General features: G+C 38.1%; 1 protein-coding gene and 1 pseudogene across 4 annotated transcripts in view; both read left to right on the forward strand.

Moving 5' to 3' along the window:
• Positions 1–24,606, forward strand: part of YEATS2 (YEATS domain containing 2) — a 109,700-nt gene that overhangs the window by 9,512 nt on the left and 75,582 nt on the right. For all 4 annotated transcript variants that reach the window (XM_059920616.1, XM_059920619.1, XM_059920618.1 and 1 more), the window contains exons 2-4: positions 17,206–17,323; positions 22,316–22,413; positions 22,932–23,024. In XM_059920616.1, the coding sequence (XP_059776599.1) occupies positions 17,224–17,323; positions 22,316–22,413; positions 22,932–23,024 (291 nt within the window). In that variant the 5' untranslated portion in view covers positions 17,206–17,223. The remainder of the gene's footprint in view (positions 1–17,205; positions 17,324–22,315; positions 22,414–22,931; positions 23,025–24,606) is intronic.
• On the forward strand, positions 12,275–12,841 carry LOC132365339 (large ribosomal subunit protein eL29-like; annotated as a pseudogene).

Here is a 24,606-nt window from a genome sequence, read left to right on the forward strand (position 1 = left end):
TTCAAAAAGAGACATGTACCACAATGTTCACTGCAGCTCTATTTACAATAGTCAGGACATGGAAGCAACCTAAGTGTCCATCTACAGATGAATGGATAAAGAAGATGTGGCACATATATACAATGGAATATTACTCAGCCATAAAAAGAAATGAAACTGAGTTATTTGTAGTGAGGTGGATGGACCTAGAGTCTGTCATACAGAGTGAAGTAAGTCAAAAAGAGAAAAACAAATACCGTATGCTAACACATATATGTAGAATCTACAAAAAAAACAAGGTTCTGCAGAACCTAGGGGCAGGACAGGTATAAAGACAGAGATGTAGAGAGTGGACTTGAGGACACGGGGAGGGGGAAGGGTAAGCTGGCACGAAGTGAGAGAGTGGCATGGACATATATACACTACCAAATGTAAAATAGCTAGTGAGAAGCAGCTGCATAGCACATGGAGATCAGCTCAGTGCTTTGTGACCACCTAGAGGGGTGGGATAGGGAGGGTGGAAGGGAGACGCAAGAGGGAGGAGATATGGGGATATATGTATATGTATAGCTGATTCACTTTGTTATAAAGCAGAAACTAACACACCATTGTAAAGCAATTATACTCCAATAAAGGTGTTAAAAAATAAAGAGAGTAAACAATGTAAAAAAACAATTCACTCCTTTGAAGTGTAATACTCGGGAGATTTTTTTGGTTTTTTTTTTTTAGTATATTTACAAAGTTGTGCAACCATCACTGTATCTAATTCCAGAAAAATTTCATCAATGGGTAGATTTTTGTAAATAGGTAGATTTTCTAGATTAGGCAGTGTTGCTAAAGAAAAACCAATTTTCTGAAAAATATCTTATGTTTTAAGGTACTTGTTTTCTTTCTAGAATCTCAGCTCTTGATAGAATGGCATGAGACTTATCCCCATAGGATTGACTGTCAGTTTGAAAGCTCCAGTGAAAAAAATCCCTGTTTAGTGAAGTGTGCAAAATTAGGCTTAATTTATATATTCTCAGTGACTGTGGCCAAGAGTTTGACACAATCTTGATCTGGTCCAGTTCCTTTCTTTCCTTTTCAGCCCTTATTTGTAGACAAGTCTTTTTTTTTTCCTCTTTTTGCTTCTCTTGGAAAGGAAACTTTTATGGCTTCACATCTGAAACAACAAGATTGTCATATGCGTCAGAATTATCACTTTAGATAATTCCAGTGATTTTTGTCTGAAAGTGGCTCCAAGGAAGTTACTGGAATGTTACATGGCCTACCTTCTGTCAACTTAAGAAGAATTTACCGTAAATACATCAAAACCTGTAAACTTCCCAGATAGCTCGGTCTGTCTACAAAGAGTATGTTTAAGAGGTCGGGTAAAGGAAGGGTAAACCTACCTAAAGCCAGATCTCCAGCTGTTGCACTAATGGATAGAAGCAGGGCGTTCATAATTTAGAATAGCTGTTTGATCCTAAACTCTTTTTCTTGTTACTTTGTAAGACTGGAGACAGAATACTGTTCTGAATGGATCCTGGGACAGACCTTATATAACAACTTATGTAGTCTTAAGCAGTTTTATTTATAATAGGAAAGTAGGTGGTTTTGGCCTGGAAATATATAATACTTAAATAATGAAACAGTTTTTTTGAGCTCAGCTGTCTAACTGTCCCATTTTGCTCACCTCTTTACATGTCACACTGGGGATGGCCACATCAACCTAGTGGATCACATCAGTTTGATGCAAATGACCAACCTCTATCAGCTTCCCACCATTCTGGTCCAGTGTAAAATTGTGGCTATTTTTATTTAAAAGACCTATTTTTTCCCATACCAGGTGAGTTGAAGAAACAGTGATTGTGTTGGCCGACACAGGGCTCAAACCTGTGTCCCCTGGATTGGCAGGCGGATTCTTAGCCACTGCGCCACCAGGGAAGTCCCAGCATACAGTATTTGTTTTTCTCTTTCTGACTTACTTCACTCTGTGTGACAGACTCTAGCTCCATGCACCTCACTACAAGTAACTCAATTTCATTTCTTTTTATGGCTGAGTAATATTCCATTGTATATATGTGCCACATCTTCTTTATCCATTCATCTGTCAATGGACACTTAGGTTGCTTCCATGTCCTGGCTATTGTAAATAGTGCTGCAGTGAACATTGTACATGTCTCTTTTTGAATTATGGTTTTCTCAGGGTATATGCCCAGTAGTGGGATTGCTGGGTCATATGGTAGTTCTATTTTTAGTTTTTTAAGGAACCTCCATACTGTTCTCCATAATGGCTGTATCAATTTACATTCCCACCAACAGTGCAAGAGGGTTCTCTTTTCTCCACACCCTCTCCAGCATTTAGTGTTTGTAGATTTTTTGATGATGGCCATTTTCTGACCAGTGAGAGGTGATACCTCATTGTAGTTTCAATTTGCATTTCTCTAATGATTAGTGATATTGAGCATCTTTTCATGTGTTTGTTGGCAATCTGTGTATCTTCTTTGGAGAAATGTCTATTTAGGTCTTCTGCCCATTTTTGGGTTGGGTTGTTTGTTTTTCTGGTATTGAGCTGCATGAGCTGCTTGTACATTTTGGAGATTAATCCTTTGTCAGTTGCTTAGTGGGGAAATATTGTCTCCCATTCTGAGGGTTGTCTTTTTGTCTTGTTTATGGTTTCCTTTGCTGTGCAAAAGCTTTTAAGTTTCATTAGGTCTCATTTGTTTGTTTTTATTTCCATTTCTCTAGGAGGTAGGTCAAAAAGGATGTTTCTGTGATTTATGTCATAGAGCATTCTGCCTATGTTTTCCTCTAAGAGTTTCATAGTGTCTGGCCTTACATTTAAGTCTTTAATCCATTTTGAGTTTATTTTTGTGTACGATGTTAGGGAGTGTTCTAATTTCATTCTTTTACGTGTAGCTGTCCAGTTTTCCCAGCACCACTTATTGAAGAGGCTGTCTTTTCTCCATTGTGTATTCTTGCCTCCTTTATGAAAGATAAGGTGACCATATGTGCGTGGGTTTATCTTTGGGCTTTCTATCCTGTTCCATTGATCTATATTTCTGTTTTTGTGCCAGTACCATATTGTCTTGATTACTGTAGCTTTGTAGTATAGTCTGAAGTCAGGGAGCCTGATTCCTCCAGCTCCGTTTTTCTTTCTCAAGATTGTTTTGGCTATTCGGGGTCTTTTGTGTTTCCATGCCAACTGTGCAGTTTTTTGTTCTAGTTCTCTGAAAAATGCCATTGGTAGTTTGTTAGGGGTTACATTGAATCTGTAGATTACTTTGGGTAGTATAGTCATTTTCACAATGTTGATTCTTTCAATCCAAGAACGTAGTATCTCTCTCCCTCAGTTTGTATCATCTTTAATTTTTTTCATCAGTGTCCTATAGTTTTCCGCATACAGGTCTTTTGTCTCCTAAGGTAGGTTTATTCCTAGATATTTTATTCTTTTTGCTGCAGTGGTAAATGGGAGTGTTTCCTTAATTTCTCTTTCAGATTTTTCATCATTAGTGTACAGGAATGCAAGAGATTTCTGTGCATTAATTTTGTATCCTGCTACTCTACCAAATTCATTGATTAGCTCTAGTAGTTTTCTGGTAGCATCTTTAGGATTCTCTATGTATAGTATCATGTCATCTGCAAACGGTGACAGTTTTACTTCTTTTCCTATTTGGATTCTTCTTATTTCTTTTTCTTCTCTGATTGCTGTGGCTAAAACTTCCAAAACTATGTTGAATAATAGTGGTGAGAGTGGGCAACCTTGTCTTGTTCCTGATCTTAGAAGAAATGGTTTCAGTTTTTCACCACTGAGGACGATGTTGGCTGTGGGTTTGTCATATATGGCCTTTATTATGTTCAGGTAGGTTCCCTCTATGCCTACTTTCTGGAGAGATTTTATCATAAATGGGTATTGAATTTTGTCAAAAGCTTTTTCTGCATCTATTGAGATGATCATATGGTTTTTCTTCTTCAATTTGTTAATATGGTGTATCACGTTGATTGATTTACATATACTGAAGAATCCTTGCATTCCTGGGATAAATCCCACTTCATCGTGGTGTATGATACTTTTAATGTGCTGTTGGATTTTGTTTGCTAGTATTTTGTTGAGGATTTTTGCATCTATATTCATCAGAGATATTGGCCTGTAGTTTTTTTGTGACATCTTTGTCTGGTTTTGGTATCAGGGTGATGGTGGCCTCATAGAATGAGTTTGGGAGTGTTCCTCCCTCTGCTGTATTTTGGAAGAGTTTGAGAAGGACAGGTGTTAGCCCTTCTCTGAATGTTTGATAGAATTCACCTGTGAAGCCATCTGGTCCTGGGCTTTTGTTTGTTGGAAGATTTTTAATCACAGTTTCAATTTCAGTGCTTGTGATTGGTCTGTTTATATTTTCTATTTTTTCCTGGTTCAGTCTCAGAAGGTTGTGCTTTTCTAAGAATTTGTCCATTTCTTCCAGGTTGTCCATTTTATTGGCATAGAGTTGCTTGTAGTAATCTCTCATGATCCTTTGTATTTCTGCAGTGTCAGTTTACTTCTTTTTCATTTTTAATTCTGTTGATTTGCATCTTCTCCCTTTTTTTCTTGATGAGTCTGGCTAATGGTTTATCAATTTTGTTTATCTTCTCAAAGAACCAACTTTTAGTTTTATTGATCTTTGCTGTTGTTTCTTTCATTTCTTTTTCATTTATTTCTGATCTGATCTTTATGATTTCTTTCCTTCTGCTAACTTTGGGGGTTTTTTTGTTCTTCTTTCTCTAACTGCTTTAGGTGTAAGGTTAGGTTGTTTATTTGAGATGTTTCTTGTTTCTTGAGGTAGGGTTGTATTGCTATAAACTTCCCTCTTAGAACTGCTTTTGCTGCATCGCATAGGTTTTGGGTCGTCATGTTTTCATTGTCATTTGTTTCTAGGTATTTTTTGATTTCCTCTTTGATTTCTTCAGTGATCTCTTGGTTATTTAGTAGCGTATTATTTAGCCTCCATGTGTTTGTATATTTTACTGTTTTTTTCCTGTAATTGATATCTAGTCTCACAGCGATTTGGTCGGAAAAGATACTTGATACGATTTCAGTTTTCTTAAATTTACCAGGGCTTGATTTGTGACCGAAGATATGGTCTGTCCTGGAAAATGTTCCGTGAGCACTTGAGAAGAAAGTGTATTCTGTTGTTTGTGGATGGAATGTCCTATAAATATCAATTAAGTCCATCTTGTTTAATGTGTCATTTAAAGCTTGTGTTTCCTTATTTATTTTCATTTTGGATGATCTGTCCATTGGTGAAAGTGGGTTGTTAAAGTCCCCTACTATTATTGTGTTACTGTCGATTTCCCCTTTTACGACTGTTAGCATTTGCCTTAGATATTGAGGTACTCCTATGTTGGGTGCATAAATATTTACAATTGTTATATTTTCTTCGTGGATTGATCCCTTGATCATTATGTAGTGTCCTTCTTTGTCTCTTATACTAGTCTTTATTTTAAAGTCTATTTTGTCTGATATGAGAATTGCTACTCCAGATTTCTTTTGATTTCTATTTGCATGGAATATCTTTTTCCATCCCCTCACTTTCAATCTGTATGTGTCCCTAGCTAGGTCTGAAGTGGGTCTCTTGTAGACAGCATGTGTATGGGTCTTGTTTTTGTATCCATTCAGCCAGGCTGTGTCTTTTGGTTGGAACGTTTAATCCATTTACATTTAAGGAAATTATTGATATGTGTGTTCCTATTACCGTTTTCTAATTGTTTTTGGTTTGTTTTTGTAGGTCTTTTCCTTCTCATGTGTTTCCTGCCTAGAGAAGTTCCTTTAGCATTTGTTGTAAAGCTGGTTTGGTGGTGCTGAATTCTCTTAACTTTTGGTTATCTGTAAAGGTTTTAATTTCTCCATCAGGTCTGAATGAGATCCTCGCTGGGTAGGGTAATCTTGGTTGTAGGTTTTTCCCATTCAGCACTTTAAATATGTCCTGCCACTCCCTTCTCACTTGCAGAGTTTCTGCTGAAAAATCAGCTGTGAACCTTATGGGGATTCCCGTGTAAGTTATTTGTTGCTTTTCCCTTACTGCTTTTAATATTTTTTCTTTGTATTTAATTTTTGATAGTTTGATTAATATGTGTCTCGGTGTGTTTCTCTTTGGGTGTATCCTGTATGGTACTCTCTGTGTTTCCTGGACTTGATTGACTATTTCCTTTCCTATGTTAGGGAAGTTTTCAACTGTAATCTCTTCAAATATTTTCTCGACGCTTTCTTTTTCTCTTCTTCTTCTGGGACCCCTATAATTCGAATGTTGTTGCGTTTAATGTTGTCCCAGAGGTCTCTGAGACTGTCCTCACTTCTTTTCATTCTTTTTTCTTTATTCTGCTCCCTGGCAGTTATTTCCACCATTTTATCTTCCAGCTCACTTATCTGTTCTTTTGCCCCAGTTATTCTGATATTGATTCTTTCTAGAGTATTTTTAATTTCGGTAATCATGTTGCTCATCACTGTTTGCTCTTTAGTTCTTCTAGATCCTTGTTGAATGTTTCTTGTATTTTCTCCGTTCTGTCTCCGAGATTTTGGATCATCTTTACTATCATTACTTTGAATTCTTTTTCAGGTAGGTCGCCTATTTCGTCTTCATGTATTTGGTCTTGCAGGTTTTTACCTTGCTTCTTCGTCTGTAATGTATTTTTTTTGTCGTTTTATGTTTTTTTTTGTTTTTTTGATGGGTGGTGCTGTATTCCTGTCTTACTGGTTGTTTGGCCTGAGATGTGCAGCACTGGAGTTTGCAGGCAGTTGGATAGAGCCTGGTCTTGGTGCTGAGGTGAGGACCTCTGGGAGGGCTCACTCCAATTGATATTTTCTGGGGTCTGAGGTTCTCTGTTAGTACAGCGGTTTGGACTTGGAACTCCCACCACAGGAGCTCAGGCCCGACCTCCAGACTGAGAACCAAGATCCCACAAGCTTCGTGGCATGGTTAAAAAAAAAAAGGGACGAGAGAAAGAAGAAAAGGAGCAGTACAATATCAAAGAATAATAAACAAAATAAAATTAGAGAGATAAAAAATGTATTAGTAGAAATAAAACTATAATTGAGACAACTACAACAAGGTAAAAGAAAACCACAACAGAAAAAAAGAAAAAAAAAAAGGAGGAGAAAAGTCAAAAGGAGGGATCACTAACAAAATATAAAGAATAAAATAAAATTAGAAAAGTAAAAGATTTATTAGGAAAAATATAAAATATAAAAGAGTCAAGAACAATGAATCAACAAGGTAAAACAGAAGCCCAATCTAAAAGAGGAAAAAAGAAAAGAAAACAGAAAAAAAAAAAGAAAAAAGCCTTGGCTTTGGGTGTGGAGTTTAGGTGGGGGTGGAACTTAGACAGGGGCAGGGTTTAGAGTGGCGGGGGACCTAGGCCGGTGAGGGCGGTGACATTTGAGCATGGGGCGGGGCCTAGACGGGGCACTGTTCAAGCCTGGGTCTGGTTCTCTGCTCAGGACCTGCGCAGAAGGGGAGAGGCAGCACGTGGAAAGGAGGGCCTCTGGAATGTGGAGTTCCCCGAAGTTTGGAGATAGGGCGCTGGGTGAGGGTGTGTGGGTGGGGTTTAGGCCCCACGAATTGGAGGGGGACCGAGTGTAGAGGTGGGGCCCTGGGTGTGGGTGTGGGGCAGGGCTTGGGTTCTGCACAGCAGGAGGGAGGCTCTGAGGACAGAGGATTAGGCCCAGGAGCCCAGCAGGCTTCCCGGTGCCTAAGTGGACAGGGAAAGCGCTGGCCCCGTTCCCTTCCGTTCCTCTGTGCCCCTCCCCCACCGTCTCCCCCAACGTCTGCCCCGTTGCCGCTGGCCCCCTAACCATGGGTCCCGCTAGGTGTAGGAACTCCTCCCCTCCCCCAGCCGCCCCTCAGGGGTGCCGGTCCCGGAGGTCCGGCCTTACCTTTGCTCCCCTTTCCCTCCCTCCCACTCCCTCAGGACGCGCACATCTGGAGGGGGCCTAGGTGGGCAGAGGATCAGGCCCAGGATCTCAACAGGTTCCTGAGGGTCCAAGTGGACAGGGGAAACCTGGCCACGCTTCCTTTTGATCCTCTGCCCTCCCAGTGCTTCCCCAATTTCCCCCTTCTGGCGTGGGATCCCTTCCCCTCCCCTAGCTGCCACTCTGGGGTGCCAGTTCCCTCCTGCCTCCCCTTCTCCTCCCCCTTCACTCCCCCCATGCCACACATCCTACCCAGTTAGTGGGCGTTCCTCCTGTCCCCTTCGGTGTCTGTGGTCCCCCACTGGTGCCTGGTAGGTGCCCTAGTTGTGAGGAAACGGGCATTCCGCGTCCTCCTAGTATGCCATCTTGACTCCACCTCTCCTGATCTCTTTTTTTAAATTTATTTTATTGAAGTTTAGTTGATTTGCAAGTTGTGTTAATTTTTGCTGTACAGCAAGCAAAGTGATTCAGTTATACATATGTATACATTCTTCTTTTTCATATTCTCTTCCGTTATGGTTTATCACAGGATATTGAATATAGTTCGCTGTGCTATACAGTAGGACCTTGTTGTTTATCCAGACAGAAGTTTTAAGTTTCTCACCATTCTGAGTTAACATGATGAAATCTTGTGCCATCCCGGTTCTGTCCCACCTGGGATGTGACTCATCCCTTTGTCCTGTGTATTCTGCCCTTTAGTCACTTAGTAGCCATCTTGGTATCACATCAACTGTTGAGGTATCAGTGCTTGTGTTCAAGTCACCCTTATTTTACTTTATAATGGCACCAAAGTGAAAGAGTGGCTATGCTGGCAATTCAGATATGCCAAAGAGAAGCCGTAAAGTGCTTCCTTTAGGTGAAAAGATGAAAGTTAATAAGGAAAGAAAGAAGTTGTATGCTGAGGTTGCTAAGATCTGCCTTATGAACGAATCTTCCATCCATGAAATTGTCAAGAAGGAAAAAGAAATTCGTGCTAGTTTTTTTTTTCACACCTCATATTGTGAAATTTATGGCTACGGTGTGTGAAGAGTACCTAGTTAAGATGGAAAAGGCATTAAATTTGTGGTGAAAGAGAAAAAGAGAAGACAGGGTTCACTACTGTTCTTTGTTTCAGGCATCCACTGGGGTCTTGGAACGTATCCCACACAGATAAGGGGGGACTGTGGTAGACTCGGTTTTGTGTATAAGACCTGGCTTAGAATAACTAGGATGGAGTTTTCTTTTTTTTTCTTTTTTAACATCTTTATTGGAGTATAATTGCTTTACAATGGTGTGTTAGTTTCTGCTTCATAACAAAGTGAATCAGCTATACATATACATATATCCCCATATCTTCTCCCTCTTGCGTCTCCCTCCCTCCCACCCTCCCTGTCCCACCCCTCTAGGTGTTCACAAAGCACCGAGCTGATCTCCCTGTGCTATGCGGCTGCTTCCCACTAGCTATCTATTTTATATTTGGTAGTGTATATATGTCCATGCCACTCTCTCACTTCGTCCCAGCTTACCCTTCCCCCTCCCCGTGTCCTCAAGTCCATTCTCTATGTCTGTGTCTTTATTCCTGTCCTGCCCCTAGGTTCTTCAGAAGCACTTTTTTTTTTTTTTTTTTTAGATTCCTTATATATGTGTTAGCATACGGTATTTGTTTTTCCCTTTCTGACTTCACTCTGTATGATGGAGTCTAGGTCCATCCACCTCACTACAAATAACTCAGTTTCATTTAAGATGGAGTTTTTTGTTGGTACCAACTTAAATGAAAATCAGAACAAAATCGTCTCTTCTCGCTTTTAGATTTCCCTTGATCTGAGTCTTTCCTATAAATAGGCTACTTCAGATAGCTTGTATTGTGAAAAATAAGCATAATTTGGGGAAGAAGATTTTCAGTTATCAGTATCAATGGGAGATGACAGCTCTATGAGTAATCTTCAAACAGAGGAAAAAATTTAAATTGACACTGAAATATATATTTTGATTTTTTTGAAAGGACTTCTTCATGCCTAATGATTTTTGTCATTATAATATTAAAATGGTTATTCTTTCTCAGCATGCACATTGGGCAATCTTTGAGAAGCCTGGATGGTGTTGGAGTAGAAGCTGCTGCTATTTTTAGTTTGCAAAGTATAATTCATGAAATGGATCATATGTATTTGGATTACTGAAAGTCAGTTGCATTTATATATTTCTAAAGGTCCAATGTTAGACCTATGCAGTTCAAATCACCTTGCTTCTGGATCTCCCCAATGCTTTATTTATTGCTGGTGATAAAACCTTCTAGTCACGATGCACAGTTCTTTTAATACCTTGCTGGACTGGATTTGTATCTGCTTATATTTGCAAATGAAAACTGGTCTCTCATTTTCCTCTGAGGATGCCTTTTGACCACATCTCCATAGGTTTAGATATATTGTTTCCTTTTTGCTGATAATTTTTAAATAGTCATTGAAATTTCCTTCTTTCATATCATAGTGAGTTTTTGTTAATAATTTCATATTTAATTTTATCAAAATCAGAGAATATAACTGTAACATATCCTAATTTTGCAGTAATTGAGACTTTCTTTATATAACTTATATAATTTAATTTAATGAATTTTTCTAGCTATTTAAAATATTTTTCGTTGGGTTCAGAGTTGTATGTATATATTAAATCTGGCTTGTAAATTGTACTATCTATATCATCTGTATTTTTATCTGTTGTCTTCTTGATCTTTTAAATTTCTGAGAGACATATGTTCAAATTCTCCTCTTATGATTGTGATTTTCTTAAATTCTTGTTTTTCTCGTTTGTTTTGTGTTTTGCATGTCTTGACATGATGCTGTTTGATTTATAGTTTATTACATATCTTTGCAATTGTGTCTTTTAATAGTAACATAATCTTTTTTGTATTAAATGGTTTTTGCCTTAAATTATTCTCTCTGCCGATAATCTTGCCATGTGTGCTTTTTGTTTGCATGTGTCTGTGTGTAATATCTTTGCATATCCCTTTATTTTAAACATTTAGCTATAATACCTTTGAAGGTATAGCAATATCAACAAATAGATTTGTAAGTATTATAGAAAGAATGATGAAAGCTAGTAGTTTGTTCCCTGTGGGTATTTATATTTTGGCATGTATTTTAGTTATCCCTTCATTTATTTTTTCAGCAAATAATTTATTGAGACCTTCCAAGAACTTTGGAGAGGGAATATGGGGAGAGCTGTGTTTGGTAGTATGATCAGGGAAGGCCTTCTCTGATAAGGTGGGCATTTGAGCTGGCGTCTGGAAAGCTAACCTGGGGGAAGAGCATTCCAGGCAGAAGGAACCATAAGTCCAAAAACCCTAAGGAATGATTGAGGTGTTTTTGAGGAATAGAAGGAAAACCAAGGCTTTCTTGGTGGTGCAGTAGTTAAGAATCCGCCTGCCAATGCAGGGGACATGGGTTCGAGCCCTGGTCTGGGAAGATCCCATATGCTGCAGAGCATCGAGGCGTGTGCGCCATAGCTACTGAGCCTGTGCTCTAGAGCCCGTGAGCCACAACTACTAAAGCCAGCACACCTAGAGCCCGTGCTCCACAATGAGAAGCCACCGCAATGAGAAGCCCGCGCACCGCAACGAAGAGTAACCCCTGCTCACAGCAGCTAGAGAAAGCCCACGCACAGCAACAGAGACCCAACACAGCCAAAAATAAATAAATGAAATAAATAAATTTAAAAAAGAATAAAAATAAAAAACATTTTAATAAAAAGAAAGAAAATCAGTGTGTCTGGATCTTAATGATTAAGGATGGAGAAGCAGGCAGGGCCCAATTCATGTAACATTTTGTAGGTCATGTTAGGGAGTATGATTTTATTCTAAGAGTTATTGGAAGCCACTGGAAGATTTCAAGCAGGAGAGGGCATGTTCAGATATGTTTGTATAGTCCTTTTCTGAGCTGAGCCACAGTTTACATTACAGTGAAATACACAGATTTTAAGTGTACAGTTGGAATGAGTTTTTAACAATTGCATGTACCCGTGTAACCCACACCTTTATTAAGATAAAAAATATTTCGGGGCTTCCCTGGTGGTTCAGTGGTTAAGAATCCACCTGCCACTGCAAGGGATATGGGTTCAAGCCCTGGCCCGGGAAGATCCCACATGCCATGGAGCAACTAAGCCTGTGCACCACAACTACTGAGCCTGAGCTCTAGAACCTGCAAGCCACAACTACTGAGCCTGCGTGCCACAATTACTGAAGCCTGCGCTCCTAGAGCCCGTGCTCTGCAACAAGAGAAGCCCGCGCACCGCAACAAAGAGTAGCCCCCGCTCACCGCAACTAGAGAAAGCCCATGCACAACAACGAAGACCCAACACAGCCAAAAAAAAAAAAAAAATTCGGTGGGCCCTGGTGCAGACATGGCCAAGTCCAAGAACCATACCACGTACAACCAGTCCCGAAAATGGCACAGAAGTGGCATCAAGAAACCTCAGTCACAATGATATGAATCTCTTAGCGGGGTGGGCCCCTAGTTCTTGAGAAATATGTGTTTTGTCACGAAGCACAAGAAGGGCCTAAAGAAGATCCAGGCCAACAACGCCAAGGCCATGAGTGCACATGCTGAGGCTATCAAGGCCCTCATAAAGCCCAAGGAGGTCAAGCCCAAGATCCCAAAGGGCGGCAGCCACAAGCTCAGTCAGCTTGCCTACATTGCTCACCCCAAGTTTGGGAAACAGGCTCGTGCCTGTATCGCTAAGGGTCTAAAGCCTTAAGGCTCTGCCGGCCAAAGGCCAAGGCCAAGGCCGCAGCTGCAGGTACAGCTGCAGCTCCAACTCCAGTCCAGCTCAGGCTCCCAAAGCTGCCTAGGCCCCCACAAAGGCTCCAGAGTAGAGGCCTTTATCTACCAATGTGAGGACAGAAGGACTGGTGTGACCCCTGGGTTGCTGTCTGCATGGGACTGGTGTCCTCCTGTGCTATTTGTACAAATACACGGGGGAAAAAAAGATATAAAATATTTCTGTCACCCCAGAGTCTTTATTCCTCTTCTCAGTCAGTCTCCACTACCAGCACCCCAACTACTATTCTGTTTTCGTTCACCATAGATTAATTTGTGTGTTCTTGAACTTCATGTAAATAGGATCATTCAGTATGTGTTCCTATTATGTGTCTGGCTTCTTTTACTTACCATAATGAAGATTTATTCCTGTTGTTGGTTGTATCGGGAGTTCATTGGTTATACTACAATTTGTTTACCCATTCTCCTGTTTTGTTTTTTGTAGACATATTTGAAATGTCTATCTGGCTAATAGAGGAGAACGGATTCTCTCATTCGCATGTTTAATAAAGGAGCACTAGTTGTCTTATTTACAGAGGGGAAAATATTTTGTTTGAAATGAAAACTACAGAAAGGACAGGGCTAAAGAATTATAAAGTCATTATTAACATGTTAGGAGCATCTGTCTGTATGGAAGCAGATGGAAAATGATTGTACCTGCTGCTCCCCATCCCCCCTCTTAAATCAGATAGGAAAAGTCATCTTGAGTGAAAGCACGAAATACAGTGGTTCTGATGAGATTCAAATGCCATGAGGATCACAGAATTTTATATTGAGAAGGTACCTCACTTAGTAAAGTTTCCAGGAACCTTATTTATCAGATTTTATTCCTTTACCCAAGAGTTGGCCATGTCTTGTATGATGTGGTGTTTGCAAGACAGGGTTCCAGGACTAGATGCTAGGTCTTCTCTAACATGAGAACTAAGAATTTCTAGTGACTCTATATTACATAATTTTTGTGTTTAAATTGTACAATTTTCCTTTAAAAATTATTTTTCTCTTCAAAGTATAGAGCATTAAAAAGTTTTGTTTGTTTTTGGTATTTAACCTTTTTCAAAAACTTAGACTTGTTTATGTTATTTGAATGGGTGTGATACAGGGTGGTTTTGCTTTCTTACATTGTATTACAATACATGGGGGGAGGGGAATGTGTATTTTTAAAGTTTAAATTGACAGTGTTTACTTTTTATAAGGAAGCTATTTCAATGAGAGAAAATTTTTAAATTAGAGGAATCAGCATTACATACATTTCTGTATTTGGATTTGGTCCCATGGTATGGAGAAAATCCTTTCTCACAGACAAATTATGAACAGTAACTGATTTTCTTTTTTAACAGTTTACCACAGTCAGTATTCTTTTCAATTTCATTTGATTCAAACCCTTAAGAGGATTAGTAGGACATTTTGTTTCAAAGTTGAACCTGACAATATCTAACAACTGTTCGTATTTCCTTTTCATAAATCTCAAAGACAGACAAGAAGAATCCAAAACTTACCATTACATGGATCATTTGTTACACATTCCACATACTTAACTTATTACATAATGGTGAGAGCATGCCTTGGCAGATGTGCCTAGCCTTAGGTAGCATGTACTTGAATGTGGCATGTATGTCTTTTAGTATTGTTCTTGGTAGAACAGAAGCAGACCTCAATTACTAAAAATGTTCAGTGCAGACCTAAATCTTCCTCAACATGTTTATCAGGAGGAGCTCAAACCTATGCCCAAAGATGACAGGAAAGGCTTTATTTACAGGGGCTGCATGAAAATGTGAATTACCTTGACAGCATAAGTTAATTCATTGGTGGTTTCTTCCTTACCCACCCCACCCCCTTGCACCTCCAAAATCTTCTCTTTTTTCCCTTCTATTCTCTCAGTTTTAGAGCACAAGTCAAAAGAGAATTTTGCTTTATCCCTTAAGTGAGGGTAAAACAAAATACTGTTTTCTTCAAGAATCCCCAACCTTTTGGGGGAGGAGCCACCATTACTCCTGAGAGTACTTGGGGAGAGAAGGGGTGTGGGAAGAGAATATGGAGATTATGAAGTCTGCTGGATGGATGAGTGAAGGTGATGCTGGACTCACTCATTTTTACAGATAATCTAGTAAGACTCTTGGTAAACTGTAGAAGACAGGTGGTCACTGAGGAAATGGTATGGTGCAAAACAGATTGGATATCTGCTATGATGTATCTACTTCTGATACCAGGTTTATCTTGATAGTAGGAGGTTTTGTTGTTGTTCTTTTTCTATCTGCATTAAGGAAAAAGGAGTGAGGTTTACTGATTTTTTTTTTTAACATTTTTAATTTTATTTATTTATTTATTTATTTATGGCTGTGCTGGGTCTTCGTTTCTGTGCGAGGGCTTTCTCTAGTTGCAGCGAGCGGGGGCCACTCTTCATCGCGGTGCGCGGGCCTCTCACTATCGCGGCCTCTCTTGTTGCGGAGCAGAGGCTCCAGACGCGCAGGCTCAGTAGTTGTGGCTCACGGGCCTAGCCACTCCGCGGCATGTGGGATCTTCCTGGACCAGGGCTCGAACCCATGTCCCCTGCATTGGCAGGCAGATTCTCAACCACTGTGCTACCAGGGAAGCCCAGGTTTATTGATTTTTAAGAAAGTATTATTTAATGTAACTGCCCAAGATTTTTTCAGGTTGTCTATAACTAGTTGCCGACCAAATGGAGAAGGCTAAAAGAATACCCTACTCTCACTTTTTATAAGCTTTAAAAACAGAAAATAATAGTTGGATTCAGGACTTCTCCAAAAATACTCATTTATATTCTAAATTAGAGCAGGTAGGTAATGATTGTGAACAAACATTAAATGGCTTGATTTAGGATGTTTATAAATGCTGGGGGGGGGGCAGGTAGGACATTTTAAAGCTTAGGGCCATTATACAAAATAACAATTATAAGAAAAATGTTCTAGATCCAGGATTTACATATATATCATTACATAATGAGTCTCTCCCAGCTGAATCAAGTGAGTCTACCTCAGAGATGGGTGAAAGAACTGGACTAAGAGCTGAGAGGCTTTTAAATTGTTATTTCTGTTTTAACTTTGAGTGAATAAAAAAATAATTATTTTTGAGTTATACTTTATTTTCATTAATTTTATTTTAAAACTGTGTATTACCTCAATAAATACATTTTGTGTATTTTTGCCTTTGGTTAGGTAAATAATCTCCATCAGTGGTAGAGGAGAGGTTTGGAAATTAGGGAGCTCTTCTTGTCTTTTCTGTCATAGATCAATCTTCTAAGGGGCAGCTCATCTAACCTCCCTGGACCTGTTTTCTTATCTGTCAGTAGACCCTCGCTGCCCAGTAAGGGACCCACTAGCCACAGGTTGTTCTTGAGCCTTTGTAATGTGGCTAGTCCAAATTAAGGTGTACTCTAGGTGTAAAAGACTTAGTACAAAAGTAAGAATGTAGAATATCTTATTGCTAATTTGCTTATATTGATTATATCATTGGAATGATAATATTTTGGGTACATTGGTTAAATAAAATGTATTATTAAAATTAATTTCACCCATTTCTTTTTCTTTTTTTAAATGTGGGCACTAGAAAATGTTTATTTCCATTTGTGGCTCACATTATGTTGCTTTTGGATAGTGCTGATCTGTACAGCATTTCCTAAACTGACTCATGAAATATTAATAAGTGCTTAATGAAACACAGTTTGGAAGAGGAGCGGTGTCCAGTGGAACTTTCTGCAGTGATAAAATGGTCTGCATCTCTGTTGTCCAATTTAGTAGCTACTGGCCCTGATGGCTATTGAGCACTTGAAATGTGGCTAGTGTTCTGAAATGTAGGAAAAGGAACTGAATTTTAAATATTATTTAATTTTAATTAACTTTAAGGAGCCACGTATGGCTAGTGGCTAATGTATTGGGACAGTGCAGATCTAAAGATTTATGGGACGGTTTTGTTTAGAGACTTGTATACCTAGGACTTGTTTACCATATTGCAAGCTTGTTAGTTTAATATAAGTCTATACAGTTTGTGTTTATTATGAATAATAATAAATGATCAGTAACAATAATATTTATTAAGTACTTGTTATATAGCATGTACTATGTAAATACCAGAGAGAGGATTTGTATAATAAATTGTTTACTGAGTTATAGTGCTCGTATTCTGTCATATATTTGATGCGTTGTGGTTTCCAGGATATTGTGGGCTTACCATATTTTCATCAAAATCTGGTTTCTTTTCTTTCTATATGAGGTCCCTTCTGTGAAAGCCTGGCTCCTTTTGGAAGGTCTGAACAATGTGCTGCCTTGTTAAAGGATTTTCTTTTGAAAGGGAAACGCATGCTTTGTAACAGATGATGATGATTTTTTTTCAGTGAACTTTTGAAGTTAGTTATGTTTTTAGCTTTAAAAGGGATGTGTGTGTATTTACACAGACTTATAAATATCAGTATTATGTAATATTTATTCCTTTTGTGTGTGTGTACACATATAAGTATTGATATCAAGCAGTGTTATTAATTAATGTATTATTGCTTCACAGTGAAGAACGAATGTCATCATGTCTGGAATCAAGCGAACAATCAAAGAAACTGACCCTGATTATGAGGATGTATCTGTGGCCCTTCCAAATAAGCGGCATAAAGCAATTGAGAATTCAGGTAGAAATTCACTTGCCTTAGGAAATTATTTCTTTGTTGACATATGCCTCCCTATAAGATTTATAGGAACTAAAATGAAATGCATGTCCACTATTGTGTATATTTTGAAGAGGTTTGTGAGAGGGATTAGCTAAGTGCTCTGTTTAATAGTAATATACCATGTGTGGCATAAAAGGCTGGAACATAATCAGGTAGACTGTGAAAGCGTCAGTAATGAGACAGGCTCTAAGTTTTAGCTATCATTGTATGTTAGGTGTAATCGTAAAGTCTTAGCAATGTGTATACTACAATGTGGTATCATGTGAGATGATTATAGGTGGTACATGAATTAAGGTTTTTTATTTTAATAGTTAGTGTTCATGTCTATAGAAAAGATAATGGTCTTATCAGACTTGCAGTTTCATGGCTACTGCTTAGGATAAGGCTAACTTTTTTGTTTTTTAAATTTTAATTCTATTGGAGTATAGTTGATTTAAAATGTTGTGTTAGTTTCAGGTGTACAGCAAAGTGATTCAGTTATACACATATATATATTCATTCTTTTTTAGATTCTTTTCTCATATAGATTATCACAGATTGTCGAGTAGAGTTCCCTGTGCTATACAGTAGGTCCTTGTTGGTTATCTATCTTATGTATAGTAGTGGGTGTATCTTCATCCCAAGCTCCTTATTTGTCCCTCCCCCCAAGGGCTAACACTTTTTAAAAATACTATTTAATGGCGTTAATTAGATGTTTCACATGGTTCTCAGATGTGGTAGGTAACTTGAAGGTGGGATATGAATGATGGAAATTTGGGAAACACTGATCTTTGCACTTAGCTGGTGGTGGCTTAGTTAAGACTCAGAGGCATTAAATTACTTGCCCAAGATCATTTAATTAGTTGAAGACCAGATCATCTGTAGTTACCCAGAATGTTTTAAGCTGTCTCAAAAAAAGTGGCTATATTTGAGTTTCTAATACAAAATATTGCTAAAATTCATTACTGTTTATTTAAAAAATAAATCTATGTAAGTTATTACAGCTAGATGAAGAAGGTCTCAAAGTCATAGATAAGGTGCTGCAGCTCCACAGAGATCAGAGCCCCAAGGTTAAGTGGTGAAGGAAATTCCTGTCTGTGTAAGTGCAGTCAAGTCATATGTACCCCACAAAAGTCTCTGTGTACCGGAAATGATCAAATCCAGTTCCAAACAATAAAAACATTTCACTGAAACTTTTCTCTCCATTCAGTTGTAATTTTATTTACAAGGATATGTCATTTGCTTTCAATAACAAGCCACATAAATATGAAAGTATCATGAAACTTAAATTCATTATTCAAATGCATCACATGGCGTATCTTTTTTGTAATAAAAATAAGAAAAGGGAAAACTTATTGTTTTAGGAAACTTCGTAATTTCAATTTAAATCTAATGTAAGTTCCCAAATATGTAGCCTAAGCAGGGACAGTTTTTTGTTACTAAGTGCCAATTTGCCGTTCTTCTTCTTGGTGTCCATTCTCAACCTAATTCCTAATAAAGATTTTATTTTTATTCTTCAGAATTTTTCTCAAAGCAGGTTTGGTAGAATGCTTCCCTTTTCTTTTTTTTTTGAAATATAAATTTATTTATTTTTGGCTGCATTGGGTCTTCGTTGCTGCACACAGGCTTTCTCTAGTTGCGGTGAGCGGGGGCTACTCTTTGTTGTGGCGTGCGGGCTTCTCATTGCACTGGCTTCTCTTGTTGCAGAGCACGGGCTCTAGGCATGCGGGCTTCAGTAGTTGTGGCACACAGGCTTCAGTAGTTGTGGCTCGCGGGCTCTAGAGCGCAGGCTCAGTAGTTGTGGTGCACGGGCTCAGTTGCTCTGTGGCATGTGGGATCTTGCTGGACCAGGGCTTGAACCCGTGTCCCCTGCATTGGCAGGTGGATTCTTAACCACTGCGCCACCAGGGAAGTCCCAGGATGCTTCCCTTTTCTTATATGGTTTTATTTTGTTTGGCTTTAGTTTTCCTTATTTCATGAAAGAGATAATTTAGAATTGCTTTTTTCTGAGAAGCTTATGATAAGACAGCCTGCATTGATAACAGTCTCTGACTTTTAGCCTCCCCTAAGATTATCTGCTGGTTTCCAAATATATACAAGGTTTATATATACAAGGATACATACATACAGTAATACTAGAAAAAACTCTTTTCATCAGATATGAGGAAAGCTTAGTCATTTGCTTCAATGCAGGCATATCCACAAGAACGCTTATACCAGCACTAGTTTTATTTATTTATTTAACATCTTTATTGGAGTATAATTGCTTTACAGTGATGTGTTAGTTTCTGCCGTATAACAAAGTGAATCAGCTATACGTATACATATATCCCCATATCTCCTCCCTCTTGCGTCTCCCTCCCACCCTCCCTATCCCACCCCTCTAGGTGGTCACAAAGCACCAAGCTGATCTCCCTGTGCTATGCGGCTGCTTCCCACTAGCTATGTATTTTACATTTGGTAGTGTATATATGTCCATGCCACTCTCTCACTTCGTGCCAGCTTACCCTTCCCCCTCCCCGTGTCCTCAAGTCCACTCTCTACATCTGCGTCTTTATACCTGTCCTGCCCCTAGGTTCTTCAGAACCATTTTTTTTTTTAGATTCCATATATATGTGTTAGCATATGGTATTTGTTTTTCTCTTTCTGACTTACTTCACTCTGTATGACAGACTCTAGGTCCATCCACCTCACTGCAAATAACTCAATTTCATTTCTTTCTATGGCTGAGTAATATTCCATTGTATATATGTGCCACATCTTCTTTATCCATTCATCTGTCGATGGACACTTAGGTTGCTTCCATGTCCTGACTATTGTAAATAGAGCTGCAGTGAACATTGTGGTACATGTCTCTTTTTGAATTATGGTTTTCTCAGAGTATATACCCAGTAGTGGTATTGCTGGGTCATATGGTAGTTCTCTTTTTAGTTTTTTAAGGAACCACTATACTGTTCTCCATAGTGACTGTATTAATTTACATTCCCACCAACAGTGCAAGAGGGTTCCCTTTTCTCCACACCCTCTCCAGCATTTATTGTTTGTAGATTTTTTGATGATGGCCATTCTGGCCGGTGTGAGGTGATACCTCATGGTGGTTTTGATTTGCATTTCTCTAATGATTAGAGATGTTGAGCATCGTTTCATGTGTTTGTTGGCAACCTGTATATCTTCTTTGAAGAAATGTCTATTTAGGTCTTCTGCCCATTCTTGGATTGGGTTGTTTGTTTTTTTGATATTGAGCTGCATGAGCTGCTTGTAAATTTTGGAGATTAATCCTTTGTCAGTTGCTTCATTTGCAAATATTTTCTCCCATTCTGAGGGTTCTCTTTTCGTCTTGTTTATGTTTTCCTTTGCTGTGCAAAAGTTTTTAAGTTTCATTAGGTCCCATGTGTTTATTTTTGTTTTTATTTCCATTTCTCTAGGAGGTGGGTCAAAAAGGATGTTTCTGTGATTTATGTCATAGAGTGTTCTGCCTATGTTTTCCTCTAAGAGTTTTATAGTGTCTGGCCTTACATTTAGGTCTTTAATCCATTTTGAGTTTATTTTTGTGTATGGTGTTAGGGAGTGTTCTAATTTCATTCTTTTACGTGTAGCTGTCCAGTTTTCCCAGCACCATTTATTGAAGAGGCTGTTTTATTCTCCATTGTATATTCTTGCCTCCATTATCAAAAATAAGGTGATCATGTGCCAGCACTAGTTTTAAATTGGCAGTCTAGTGGCATATTTTACGGGGAGAAAATGACATGGGTGATCAAGGATCCAAATTTTCTCTGCAATTTTTTTTACACCCCAAAGCATGGGTGGTGATTTTTTCATATTACAAACACAGGATCATTATGCAATATCCCAGGTTTTTCAAGCAGTCATTCGACTCTTCTTTTTTTATTCTCTTGTAATCAAACTACATTTCATATCTGATGTTTTTAACTCTTTGAATTGCATATTACCCTGAGTAGTCCTTTTGAATTCTTTCTTTGCTGGTTCCTTCAGGTAGTTGTAATCAGAAACTGCTGAATTGCATGCTAGATCCTAACTTCCTGCCTTCTTATGAACTGCTCTTGTGTCACAGACTACTTCTTCCTCTAGCTAACTCTTTACTTTCTCTTTCCTTGGGGTTATGGTTTTTCAGAAGTCACCACGTATTTCTCTCGGAATCTTCATGGGTTTCTTTTTCTTTTTTGGTAATTTTATTTTGATGTGACTTCAAACAGAAAAATTGCATGGAGAATTTGTATGTCTTTTGTCCAGATTAATTCACCAGTTGTTTACATTTTGCCTCATTTGGTTTATCATTCTTTTCCCCCACCCCCAATCCATACACACACGTACTACACAAATGCATGTATGCACGCAGGTATATATGCACATCATTTTTTCAAAATCATCTGAAGATACATTAGACACTTGTAAACACTTGTGTATTTCCTAAGGACAAATTTCTTATGTAATCACAGTACAATTATCAGAAGCAGGAAATTTTAACATTTTACATTACATTGTCTAATCTGCTGTCCATATTCAAGTTTTACCAGTTGTCCCAGTATTTTATAACTATTCCCCCTCTCCAGGATCACACAATGCATTTAGTTGTTATATCTCTTTAGTCTCTTTTAATCTCCTCAACTTTTCTTTGTCTTTCTTGACTTTAGTATTTGAATGTATAGGCCAGTTATTTTATACAGTGTCCTTCAATTTAGGTTCGTCTGGTGTTCGCTGTGATTAGATTCAGCGTTTTTAGCAGGAACGCCACAGAGTGGTGGAGTCTTGTCAGTATATCATATCAGAAAACATGCGAGGTCAGTTTGCTTGAATATTTGGTGATGTTAACTTTTCATTATTGATTAAGGTGATGACCATGAGGTTTCTCCACTTCAGAGTTACTGTTCCTGGGTTTCTTTTGTTGCTTGCTGAGTTGAATCAAGGCGGCAACTGATTAATTAGACCTTGGATTATTGTATGTTCTTTGTGCAGCTCGAGATGCTGCTGTGCAGAAGATTGAGACTATTATCAAGGAACAATTTGCACTTGAAATGAAGAATAAGGAACATGAAATTGAGGTCATTGACCAGGTATAATGATGTTAAATTAAAAATAAAGGAACAGAACTATTGAAAAAAGACTACGTGTGATGAATTTTTAAAAATCTGTTGAGATGGAATTATGGTGTATTTTTCCCCTTTGCTGTTCTTTTAAAAGGAGCTTTCTCGTTTTTGGGAAAAAAGACCTGCGCCTTTTTTTTTTTCTTTAAATGACATTGCAGAAAAAGATTAAAAAATCACTTGAAATTCCATCCCAAAAGATAATTCCTCTTTGCTTTTGTGCTCAATGTCTTTGTGGACATTTCTCAATGAATATGCATATATACATACAAATACATATTAATATGTCTATATACTCTTGCAAACATCGTATTTTGTCATTTAAATATTTTGCCAATCTGATAGGTGGAAAATGGTCATTTCTATTTGTCTTTCTTTGATTATTAGAGAAGTTGAACCTTTGGGTTCATTTACATTTCTTATGAATTGTTTGTATATCTCTTCTGTCATTTCCATTTTTAAAAGTAATTAATTAATATTTATTTTAGCGACTAATTGAGGCAAGAAGGATGATGGATAAACTTCGTGCCTGCATTGTCGCAAACTACTATGCTTCTGCAGGACTTCTGAAAGTTTCTGAGGTAAGTTTTCCTCATATGCAGTCATTTCTGGCCACCCATATTGTTGTGTGAAGAGAAATTAGTCTTGATGTGAAATCCCTGCCTTCAAAACATTTCTTATATTGACCTTTCGAATTCAAGAAGCCTAGCCTGCCTTCCTGGGAATATATGTAAATTTATCATTGTGTTCAACCATATCCTTTAATTATACCTCTCTACATTGTCAATAATCGTTAAGTAACATTTTTTTCTTTTTGCTTAATTGTTCTGTAACTAATTGTTAGCACTGTTGCTAGGCTTTGCAGATACAAAGATGAGTGTGACCCTGTTCTAACTTGCCTTATTCCTCTTCATTTGATTATGGATGGCTTTGGAATAAATTATAGATCGATTCATTTTTCTCTGACCTTTTACTGCTAATGAATGACAATTGTTAGTTTCAGTAGATTGAGTCTATTCAAGAAGCCCTGATTTTTTTCCCCCTTTTTGTGAAAATTTTCAAATATATAGAGAAGGTGAAATAAGCACTTGTTTATGCATCACTTAGCTTCAGCAGTTTTAACATTTTGCCATGTTTGCTTTATCTATCTTATTTTTGTCTAAAACATTAAAAAGTAAGTTCCAAGCATCGTGACACTTCATCCCTAAATACTTAATCCTAAAGGATCGTCTTCTGTGTAGTCACAATACCTAAGAGAATGAGTCCCTAATATTATTTGATAATCAGTCCATATTCAGATTTTCCCAGTTGTCCCCAAAATATCTTTAAAGTTGGGGGTTTTTTTGTTTTTTGTTTTTGGACAGGATCCAGTCAGGGTTCATGGGTTACATTTGGCTGTTTTGTTTCTCTAGTCTCATTTTATCTAGAACAGTTCTCCCACCTTTTTTTCCCCTGTGATATTGACTTATTTGAAGAGAGCAGGCCATTTATGTTGTAGAATGTCCCACATTTTGGATTTTTTTCCCCTTGGGTTGTTCCTTCATTCCTTCTATTTTTCTGTAAAATAAGAGTCAAGTCTAAAGATTTGATTAGATTAAGGTTGAGTCTTTTTGGAGACAGTACTTCATAGGTAATGCTGTATACTTCATATTGTATCACATTAGGAGACATAGTATCAGGTTGTGCTACTGTTAGTGATACTAAGTTTAGTCATGGTTAATGTGATTACCACTAGATTGCTCCAATTATAAAGGATGGGGATAAGATTGAACTGATACAGAAGTATTTCTTCTTGCTTGACGTTTTGATAATTTCAGCATAAGTTTTGTTTTTTCTTAAGTGTTTTCCAGTTAGAATTAGATAATTCTCCTCTTGGACAGTACCGGCTCAATGAGAATAGTGGAAGGGCTGCAGGGAGCATAGCAGCATGCTGCTTTGCATCATTCCCTGTGGTTTTTACACATAAGAGGTACCTGCCACGTATAGGCTTTTGTGTCATCCTGTGGAGCTTTAGGGTATTAGGTATCTGAAGCATTATTTGAGTTTAATCTTAGGTGGTAGATAGTTGTTTCTTCTACTGCAGAAGTTTCCATATTACATTTTAGAGTCTGAACTACTTTGCTCGAGCTACCATAACAAATTACCACAAGCTTGGTGGCTTAA

This window comes from Balaenoptera ricei, chromosome 4 (genome assembly GCF_028023285.1).
Source record: "Balaenoptera ricei isolate mBalRic1 chromosome 4, mBalRic1.hap2, whole genome shotgun sequence".
In the NCBI taxonomy this organism is placed as follows: Eukaryota; Metazoa; Chordata; class Mammalia; order Artiodactyla; family Balaenopteridae; genus Balaenoptera; species Balaenoptera ricei.